Consider the following 10857-nt stretch of genomic DNA (forward strand, 5'->3'; position numbering starts at 1 on the left):
AATGTCCTGAAGAAACCCCATTTAGAAAGTCAGCAGCTTTCCTTTTATTCTCCCCATAGCTCACTCTTTTCCCTGTGACTAGATATTTCCAACTACTGATTTCACTGAGAGGGAGTCTGAAAGTTAAGCAACTTATGGGAGAAGGATCAATGGTAGACTTTGAATAGTCAAATGCTTTGACATCTTCTAGTCCTACTGTCAAACCTGGAAGAGAAGGGCATGCTGCTCAACTTTTCTTTTTGATAGATGGTTGGATTCCACCAAGTGATCACAGCCTGAGTATCCCAAGACATGGGGAGATCTGGACATTTCAGAAATAAGTATTACCAAAAGAACTGTTGTTATAAGGAAAATAAGAGAAAACTTGTGACTCCGAAATGGTGGGTTTGTGTAAATCACTAGCATCAGTGAGAGCTGTCCATCACACAGGGGATCTGGAAGGATTTTGTTCTTTGTAGAGCAATGTGAATCTTATTTCAAAAAATATTATTTCACCACCTCCTGCTACCCCCAACACAGCTTCAGGTGAAAAAAATTCCTTTCATGAGGTGAGGAACTCTTAATAAACAGTAAACTCAATAACTGACTAATGAGATGATTGTTTGACAATAGACAAATCACCTGGGAAGAGAGGTCTGCAAGTGAAGCCAACACCCACCTGGAGCAGGTATAAAAGACCTAGGAAGGAAGGAGCTCTTCAGACTGTGGCAGCTTGGCCTATCCACCTCACCTCAAACACCTCTCCAACTTCAGCACCTGAAACCATGACTTCCAACATCATCCGTACATCATCTTCCTATCCTCTGGGCAGCAAGCTTCCTGGAGCAACAAGTATCTCCATCTCTTCCATTGATGTTGGTGGCAAGCCTGGAGCACAGATCAAAGCTGCCTCCATGTGCTTTTCTGCAGCGACGGCCCACAACAACCGAGTCCGCGTTGGAACGACCTCTCTGGGCCGACCCAGCCTCTGTCTGCCGAACAGCTGCCGGTCTGCTTGCCCCTTACCCGGGACCCTTGACATCCCTGCCAACATTGGGAACTGCGGCAATTATGGTGAAGGCTTCTTGAATGGTCATGAGAAGGAGACCATGCAGTTCCTGAATGACCGTCTGGCCAATTACCTGGAGAAGGTGCGTCAGCTGGAGCAGGAGAATGCAGAGCTGGAGACCAAGATTCAAGAATGGAGCAAGTGCCATCCTTCCTATGTGTGCCCAGATTACCAGTCCTACTTCAGGACAATTGAGGAACTGCAGCAGAAGGTAATGTTTTATAGGAAGGAAGGAATAAGCATTTATTAAGTGCCTACTCTGTACCAGGTACTGTGTTAAGTGTTTGACAAATATTATCACTTTTGTTCCTCTCAACAACCTTATGAGGTAGATGCTGTTACTGTCCTCATTTTACAGCTGAGGAACTATGGTAGACAGAGATTAAGTGACTTGTCCAGGGTCACACAGCCAATAAATGTCTGAGACTAGATTTGAACTCAGACTTTTCTAGAGCCAGCTATCTATCTACTGTGCCACCTAGCTTCCTCTAGGGTACCCCATGTCCAAAATCTGGCCTAAAGGGAATGAGTTAGGGAGTATAGGAAAGGCAGAGAGTCTCAGAAGGCAAAGACAAAAACCCAGAGGGCTTTGAGTTAAAATGTAAGGAGAATGACCACGTTCCTTTTGGGGACTCACATTTCCAAAAGCCTGTGTGATAGCTTCACAGTATGGTGATACCCTAGCCACCACACTGCTGCAAAATAGGATTTAGAGACTGCTGAAAAGCAAGGAGGTTTTGAAAAGAGCACCAGAGGGTTGCATATTCTTGTGGAAAATGTAGTTGCCAGGGGGAATACATCTATCCCCCCCTGTATTTACCATCATGCTTTGGGACATTATGGGATCAGCCCCAGGGAACAGGTGGTCTCCAAAGGATGCCAACTGAACTGTCTCATTGTTTCCCCTCAGATACTCTGTACCAAGGCTGAGAATAACCGACTGGTTATACAAGTGGACAATGCCAAATTGGCTGCTGATGACTTCAGAATCAAGTAAGTCTGGCAGAAATGGGGCTTAGAACTGCCACCTCCTTCATACCCTGTACTCTCTTCAGCATACCCTTTACCCCCTTCAATAGTCTAGTATTAGAAATAGGGACTGCAATAGCGATTGGAATTGGACCAGTAATTTCATTTCTATAGGAAACTCCCAGGTGAGCAAAGTCCCTCTACCATTGCAGATTGCAGGTTGTTACCTTCTCTGCAACTACATAGCATTAAGGAGTTTTCTGGGCCATTAAGAGGTGAAACCCAGGATTAGACAGCCAGAATGGGTAAGAGATAGGACTTAAACCCAGGGCTTTCTGGTTTGGAGGCCAGCTCTCTGTCCTCTTCATCAGGCTAATTATGATGCTGGAGGCTGAGTTTTCAAATGTTGGGCAAGAAGAAAGCCTTGAATCAAGCTGATGTGTGATTTAAGTTGATTATGTGCTGGTTTATTTTTCTGAGTTAGAAGGCACATGCATATTTGTGTGGGTTTTGTTTGGAATGGCTATGTCATAAGGGTAGGGTATTCTTGATGTGGAAACTCCCTCCACTGATACAAGTTGGTCATTCATCTGAAACTTATAGTCTTAGAGAGTTAGCTGGGGGCACTGAGAAATTAAATGAGCTTTCCCCGGTCACACTATGACCAGGTGCCAGTGGCAGGACTGGAACCCTAAGGCCAATCCTCCTATCCATGATACCACACTTTTCTGTGTGTGTGTGTATGTGCTTATCAGTGACGCAGAATCAGATAATTTTAGGAATAAATGGAGTGGGATTAGTTTTTGAATTAAAAAAGGAACCTAAGTTTCACTGACCCTGAGTAGAAACAAGTAGGGTGAGAGAGAATTTACCGCCGGAGCCCCAAGGTGTTATGGATTAACAAACCAACAGGAAAGAAAAGAGGAAAACATGAAAAAAGCTATTTCTAAACCTTAGAAAAGTGAAGCAAATCAAAGATTCAGTTAAATTCAACAAATATTTATTAAGTACCAACAAACTTTGGTTTTACAGGAAAGCATGGCAAGGGGAATACAAAGACAATTAAGACATTGCTCTTGTCCTCGAGAAGCTTCCGCTCTAGTAGGTTAAGGAGCTTCACTTCCAGTGCATTCCAGACTGATCCTGTCTTGGTTTATCCTTTGCTTGCTCCATTTTGACCTCCCCCCTCACTTTTTCAAGGCATGAAAGTGAACTGTCCCTGCGCAAGCTGGTGGAGGCTGACATGTGTGGGATGCACAAGCTTTTGGATGGCTTAACCCTGGCCAAGTGCGACCTGGAAGCCCAGGTTGAGTCGCTGAAGGAAGAGCAGTTGTCTCTCAAGAGCAACCATGAGCAGGTTTGGTCACAAGCAAGGATGAAACAAAGGGGTTGGGCCACACGTAGTATTGGAGTGTGGAGGAAGATGTGTGGAGGAGATTCCTACTGAAAATCTTGCTTGACTCTTTGGAGTTCTGCTCTCAGTGAGACTCCTTAAAGCATTTTTTCATCCCCTAAAACATGATGGATAACTGGGTGAGAAGAGGTCTCACCAGTTTGTGCCGAGTTTGATTGTAACTGATTCTAACTCAAATCTCAGAATGTGTCTGAGCAGGTTCTTTCTATCATGGATGTTGGACAAGGGCTCTTCAGTCCTAGGGGGATTTTCTTTCTTCCATGCTGCCCTCAGGAGGCAAGAGAGGCTGCTACAAAGAGAAAGACCTTTCTTTCACTGGACATTCTGCTCTTCTGCCTCAATAGGAAGTCCACAACCTGCAATGCCAGCTGGGAGATAAGCTCCACATTGAGCTGGACACAGCCCCACCTGTGGACCTCAACCGGGTGCTGGGTGAGATGAGGTGCCAGTATGAGGCCATGGTGGAGACCAACCGGAATGATGTGGAGCAGTGGTTCCTGGCTCAGGTGAGGGCAGTGGGGCTCAATGTTGGGAGGAAGCTGCTGGCTTCCTGAGGGTACTTGTAACTGACCCTGTCATTGTCCTCTGTCTTCTACTGTGTTTCAGAGCGAGGGCATCAGTCTGCAGGAGATGTCCTGTTCAGAGGAGCTACAGTGCTGCCAGTCTGAGCTCCTGGAGCTAAGATGTGCGGTGAATGCTCTGGAAATTGAACGCCAAGCTCAGCACAAATTGGTGAGTCTCCTCCTCCATTCTTAGCACTCTTCTCATTGATTTTCTTCTATTTTCAGTTCTAAATTCTCTCTCTCTTCCCACTTCCTTCCCTACCTATTGAGAAGGCAAGAAAGAAACAAACAAAAAAAAAATGTTACAAATATGTATAGACATGAAAACCATTTAGCACTCTTCCAACACATCTGATGCTTCAATAACCCTCTGATAGACTTACATGTGAAGGCCTTTTTTCTCCCATCTAGATGGAAATGTTCAACATATGCCCCTGAAAGAATTATAGGACTATGGGTTTATGAAAGGGAATTCATAGGTCATCTAATCCGAGCTCCTTATTTTATAGATGAAGGGTCTAAGGTCCAGAGAGATGAAGGTACTTGTCTGAGGTCCCACAGGTCATAGTAAGTGGTGGAGCTGGATTAGAACCAGATCCTCTGACTCCATATCCATTGCCCTCTCCACTGCACCATACTGCCCATCTTCTCAGACTCTCTGTATATTATTCTTTCCGTTGTACCATAATTCCTCCAGTCAAGACAGAATGAGTTGTGGTGGATTCGTTGTCACGTTTAGTCCCAAGCCAGACAAATATCTCCTCTTCAGTATTAGCCACTGTTTCTTTATGACAAGAAGTGAAGCTCACATTAAGAGGATTTTTGGTAGTATGGGGAGAATTATACTCAGATGTCCATACCTCTTTAGATCTTTGGAGATGGTCTTGTTTGTCCTAAGTTTTCTACATTTAAATGAAATCTTTTATCAAGTTGGAGGAATTTCTCAATGTGTTAGGTCATGAACAATTCAATTCAGTTTCATTCAATTCAGCAACTATTTAAGTAACCTCTATATGTTAGCCCTGTGTGCTACCAGAGTGTTGCCTTAATGGTCTGGCTCTGGGTATTCTCTTTTCTGGGTTTCTGATGAGTTATTTTTCCAGGATTGTTGTTTTTATGGTTTTTTTTGGTGCTTCTCATTTTAGAAAGACTGTTTGGAAAACTCCTTATGTGAATCTGAGGCTCGCTACAGCACTGAACTGGCGCAGATGCAGTATCTGATTGGCAATGTGGAGGAGCAGCTGGCTGAGATCCGGGCTGACCTAGAACGCCAGAACCATGAGTACCAAGTACTTCTAGATGTCAAAGCCCGGCTGGAGTGTGAGATCTCCACCTACAGAAATCTGCTGGAGAGTGAAGACTGCAAGTAAGTGGGATGCTGGCACTTCCAGCAAAGACACATACACAAAGTTCATGGATGTCCCTTAGCTCAAAACAGAAGGGCTTGAGGATGGGAAGCTCATTAATATGCTTTGTATATGTTTGTTTCATGAATCTAAGATTGGATCATGGATTAAATTGATAAAAAAGGCCATTTCAAGTCAGATGAGGGCATCTGTTTGTCAGATCCTTAAGGAAAATGGGTTGATGTAAAGACAAGTGGGAAAAGAAATGGATCAATTTTATGCAGGACTTTCTGGATAGAATGAGATTGTCTTATATATTCTGCAGACTGGGGGGGGGGCGAGACTTTTTTTTCACTGCCTTGTAGCTCTCCTTGTCAATAGGCATCTGCTTTGGGAAAGAAAGCATTGCTAGCCAAGGAGTGGATTCTCTGAAAGGGAGCCCTTGTTTGAATGCCTCCTTTCTTCCTTGATCTGTATGTGATGGCTTATTCTTAGCATCATGGATTTAGGGTTAGGAGGGACCTTAGAGGCTTGTTTTATAGATGAATATAGGTTTGATCTCTTATTTTGTAGATGAAGAAAGTGAGGCCCAGAAGGATTAACTTGGCCATATAGCATTGGAACTGGGGTCTCCTTGACTCTGAGTCTGGTGCCCCATACAATTCATTTCAATTAACAAACATTAATTAAATACTGACCATATGTCAGGCACTGTATCAGGTGCCAAGAGTGCAAAGACAGAATTAAAAGCAGTCTCTGACCCCAGGGAGCTTGCATTCTACTGGGAAAAACAACATCTATACATAAATACAATATAGATAACAAGTAATTGAGAGGTAGCATAGTATGATGGTTAGAATATTGGGCTTAGAATCAGGAAGGGCTGTATTTAAGTTCCACTTTTGACACTTACAAACTATGTGACTCTGGGCAAGTCACTTAAGCTATCTTAACCTTGGTTTCCTTTCTCGTAAAATGAGCGGGTTGTATGAGAAGGCATTTAATGTCTTGTTTTACTCTAAATCAATGATCCTACAAAATGCAAAGTAATTTGTGGAGAACAGAGTACTAATATTTAAGTAGAATCAAGGAAGGCCCTTAAGAGGTACCATTTGAGCTAAGCCTTGAAGGGAACCAGTGATTCCACCTCAAGTCGAGTCAACACATATTTATTAAGCACTTGTTATGTGCCGGGCATTGTGCTAAGCTCTGGGAATTCAATTACAAGCAGAAAGATTCCAAGGCGTGGAGGTGAGGAGAGAAAGCATTCCAAGCATGGGGGACAGCCTGGACAAAGGTCTGGAGGCGGGACACAGAGCATCCCTGTATAAGGGAGCAACAAATAGGCCACTTGGGTTGAAAGAGAGAGTTGGTGTGTGTAGGGGGTTGGTGGTGGTGGGGAGTGAGATGAAATCAGACTGAAAAGAGGTTGGAACCAGATCACGAAGGGCTTTAAATGCCAAGAGATTTTTCATATGATTCCTGGGATGTTCTTTCCTCTCCTCAATTTAACCTTGCCTGGATGGACTTTTCCCCTTCAGACTTCCTTGCAATCCATGTGCAACACCTGCATCCTGTGTCCCTCCGCCCTGTGGTCCTCGGCCCAACTGTCCTCCCCGAACGACCTGCTGCCCTCCTCGCTCAGCCTGTGGCACCAACATGTCGGGTCGATTCTGAAATCTGCCCCTCCAGCAGAGAGGTCAAAGGTCGGAAGCCTCCTGGTCAGACCTGCCTTCTTCCTGCTTGCCTGCATTTACTTTAAGAGTGCCCAGACTCTTCTGCATCTGATGAAGAAGACCAAGTTGGCAGCCGAGAAGAGGCACAAATGCTTCATCTGCTGAAAAAATCTGAAATTTATTGCCATTTCAGCTACTGCTTTTGTGGGGATGACTCTTGTGGGATGTTGAATCTGCTTTGCTGCCTCAATTTTTTTGAGATGCAGTCGTTATCTTGCAAATAAACTTGATTTCCGCAGCAAATAATGTCTCACTGTGTATCTTTTGCTATGTTTGGTATTTGGGTCCAGGCTAAGCATCCTGTGGGTACTGAAGTCCCTAGGTGACATCAAATGCCCCTAGATGCAAATAATCAATGTAATGTAGGAGAAAGAACTTGGGGCTCAGAGGTTAGATAGACCTGGGTTTGATTCCCAGGCTCAACACTTACTAAATGCAGACTAATCACTTAACTGCTCTGAGCCTTAGCTTTCCTTAGCTGTACATTGAGGACAAAGTAATATTTTTCCTCCCTATGTCACAGAGTTGTTGTGGTATGGTATTTGTAAAGGGACAGGTACCAGACCTATGATTTTAGTGGTGTAGGGAGTCCATTGTGGGTAAGGAGACTCCATTTAGCAATTCTCTGCAAATGAAGAGTCTCTCATGGAGGGTTGCCTGGAAAAGTAACTGCTCTAGGGTGAAGTGACCTAAAACAGCATGTGTCGGGGACAGGCCTTGAACGCAGATTTTCCTGGCTCTGGGGCCAACTTTTTATCCACCATGCCATGGCACATCAAATGTCCCTAGATGCAAAATTCTCAGTGTTTGTAAGGCTCTGTGAAAACATAGACTATTATACTCTGTAGTGATATAGCTTGGCATAAGTGGAATCAGGAAGGTCTGGGTTCAAATGCTCCCTCTGACACATATATACTGGCTGTGTGAACCTGGGCAAATCACTTATTCTCCTTCTGCTTTGTTTCTCATTTGATTTTTTTTTTTTTTGGTGAAGCAATTAGGGTGAAGTGACTTGCCCAGAGTCTCACAGTTAGGAAGTATTACGTGTCTGATGCTGGATTTGAACTCAGGTCTTCCCAAATCACTTATTCTCTTAGAGTCCCAGATAACTTTCTAAATAATAAGTTATAGATAGGTTGCCTGCCTAGAGTTAAGGAAAGAATTTCCATGCTGGAGGGATTTACTATGTGGAAGAAATTATATATTCAACTCAAAATAAATTATTTTTCCATATTCCGTACTACCAGCAGGTACTCCTGCTGAAATATGGAATATGGAAATAAAAACAGATGGAGAAAATGCAATATAACTCAGGTGGAGAAATCAGTGTCTGCATGTTTTTTAAAGAGGGCTCTTCCCTGACAATGCCTGGTAACTTTTGATTAATTAATATAAAGCAATAATACATGTTCTTTAAGATGTTCAGAGCACTTTGTGTACCCTGTCTTTATGCAGGAGCCTACTAGAGGTATCATGATCCCTGTTTGACTTGTGAAATTTATCCATAGTCACCCAATTAGCAAGTATCAGAGATAGAATTTGAACCCAGGTCTTCCTGAGTCCAAGTCTGCCATGCTAGTTGCTACAACAATGTTTCCTCTCTTCTTATAAAGACCTCCCAACTTTCCTCTCCCTTACCAGTGCTTGTAGACCCAAGGGAGAGAAACAACAGTATCAGGAAGACTGAATTCTTTCACATGCCTACACAGAGTTCTCTGGCACGGGCTGTGACATTTTATCCAACAGCAAAATAAAGTCACATAGCCTAAATAAAGACAAGATCTTGTTGAGAGCTGCTTTCCTGGGTTTATCTTCGGAGTTAACTCTCTTTCTGGAAGGCTAAACCTTTCACGGAGACTTGAAGATGAAATCACCTCTCTTGGAAGTGGGAGGCCTGAATCACTGAGCTGGAGAGACTCCCCAGGGACTTGATTTATTTCCCTCTCAGTCTGATTCCTTTGTCTGAAGATGATCATTTCCAGAGACTCCTGTGTTTGCATCTCTGGCACTGACCTAGAAGTGCTGGTGCATTAAGAGCTGCAGATGTTATCGTGGGGCTGGCAGATCCCTGCTTGTCTTTTCAGCGGGGTTCCAACCTGCACCCAAAGTGGTCTGTTGCCAGAAGGAGGGAACAGCTGTTCTGGATCATAGACTCCTGTGTAACTGGGATGCGGCCATCTCAGCTCAGGAATGCAGCTTTGATGAAGTGTTGATACTAAGAAAGGAACAGTTCCTTTTGGACAAATTTATCATTCTCCACCAAATGCCTGTTGGTCAGGTTGTTGTGGGCCCTTGTATCTGAGGACGAAAACACTACTCAGCAAAGGATAGTGGAAGCATGATAGGATTTCTGGTGCCTCAGATTGCTCTTACAGTTGTCTAGAAATTAAATCCCATGGGTCAAGGGCTTAACTGTCTTTGCTGCTTGGTCATTTTCAGTTGTGTCCAACTCTTTGTGACCCCATTTGGGGTTTTCTTGGCAGAGATAATGGAGAGCTTTGCCATTTCCTTCTCCAGCTCATTTAAAAAAATATATTTTCCCCTCAATTACACGTAAAAACATTTTAAACATTTGTTTTTTAAAAAATTTCAAGTTCCAGATTCTCTCCCTCCATCTCTTCTCTTCCCTCTCCCTGAGATACATGTGCAATCATGTAAAACATATTTTCATATTAGTCATTTTGTGGAAGAAAACTTGAACCAAAAAGAAAGAAAGAAAGAAAGGAAGAAACAAAGTAAAAAATAGTATACTTCAGTCTGTATTCAGACTCCAGTTCTTTGTCTGTAGGCAGAAAGCATTGTTTATCATGAGGCCTTTGGGTTTGTCTTGGATCATTGTATTGCTGAGAAGAGTTAAGTCATTCACAGTTGTTCATCATAAAATGTTACTGTGTATAATGATCTCCTGGTTCTGTTCACTTCACTCTGCATCAGTTCATATTTTCCAAGTCTTTCTTGGCCTTTCCTTTCCTTTCCAGCTTTTTTTCTGAAATCATCCTACTTACCATTTCTTATGGCACAATGGTATTCCATTACAATTGTATACCACAACTTGTTCGGCCATTCCCCAATTGATGGGCATCCCCTCAATTCCCAATTCTTAGCCATCACAAAAGAGCTGCTATAAATACCCTTGTACAAATAGATCCTTTTCCCCCTTTTTTAAATCTCTTTGGGATACAGGCCTAGTAGTTCTCCAGTTCATTTTACAAATGAGGAACTGAGGCAAACTGGATTAAATGATTTGCCCAGGGTCACAAAGTTAGTAAGTGTCTGAGGCCAGATTTGAACTCATGAAGATGAGTCTTCCTGACTCCAGGTCTGGCACCCTATCCATTGTACCACCTAGCTGCCTGAGGGCTTAATAGAGATCTCAAAAACTACCTAAATGTGCTCCATGACATTGAGTAGCACACAAAGTCAATATTTCCAAAGACTGTTTATAAACCAGAATGCTAATGCTGATGTACGTAATGCATGTTTTGGATGAAAATGTGTGTGTTAATGCATACCTAAAATATTACTATGTATTTTGTTTTCTATTTTAAAACTGTTGCTGTTCATCTTTATTTCTTTGATGTGCCAGTGTTTTGAATATACCTGCTGTATATTTATTTTTTCTCTTTATTTTTATTTCCACATACACTTATTCTTATTTTGCTATGGAATAGTTTTCCTTGCTTAATTTCTGTTAGTTGAGCATTGTTTGTTTTTAGCTATTTTTTTGGGTAGCTTTTTTATGCTTATCTTTTGAATAATATTTTATTTTTTCCCAATTACA

General features: G+C 42.7%; 1 protein-coding gene across 1 annotated transcript; it reads left to right on the forward strand.

The window, feature by feature from the left end:
- Nucleotides 1-764: 764 nt before the first annotated feature.
- Nucleotides 765-7310, forward strand: LOC114049209 (keratin, type I cuticular Ha8-like). The gene is made up of 7 exons (XM_027870404.1): nucleotides 765-1259; nucleotides 1959-2041; nucleotides 3218-3374; nucleotides 3776-3937; nucleotides 4038-4163; nucleotides 5140-5360; nucleotides 6882-7310. The coding sequence occupies exons 1-7, from the start codon at nucleotides 765-767 to the stop codon at nucleotides 7015-7017; spliced, it is 1380 nt and encodes a 459-aa protein (XP_027726205.1). The 3' UTR covers nucleotides 7018-7310.
- Nucleotides 7311-10857: the final 3547 nt, after the last annotated feature.

Source organism: Vombatus ursinus, unplaced genomic scaffold (genome assembly GCF_900497805.2).
Source record: "Vombatus ursinus unplaced genomic scaffold, bare-nosed wombat genome assembly UNPS02014797.1, whole genome shotgun sequence".
NCBI classification, from domain to species: Eukaryota; Metazoa; Chordata; class Mammalia; order Diprotodontia; family Vombatidae; genus Vombatus; species Vombatus ursinus.

Coding starts and splice junctions, on each gene's coding strand:
- LOC114049209 (XM_027870404.1), top strand. CDS start 765: ATGACTTCCAACATCATCCGTACATCATCTTCCTATCCTCTGGGCAGC. Junction 4,164..5,139: donor GCCAAGCTCAGCACAAATTG/GTGAGTCTCCTC, acceptor TTCTCATTTTAG/AAAGACTGTTTGGAAAACTC. Junction 5,361..6,881: donor CTGGAGAGTGAAGACTGCAA/GTAAGTGGGATG, acceptor TTTCCCCTTCAG/ACTTCCTTGCAATCCATGTG.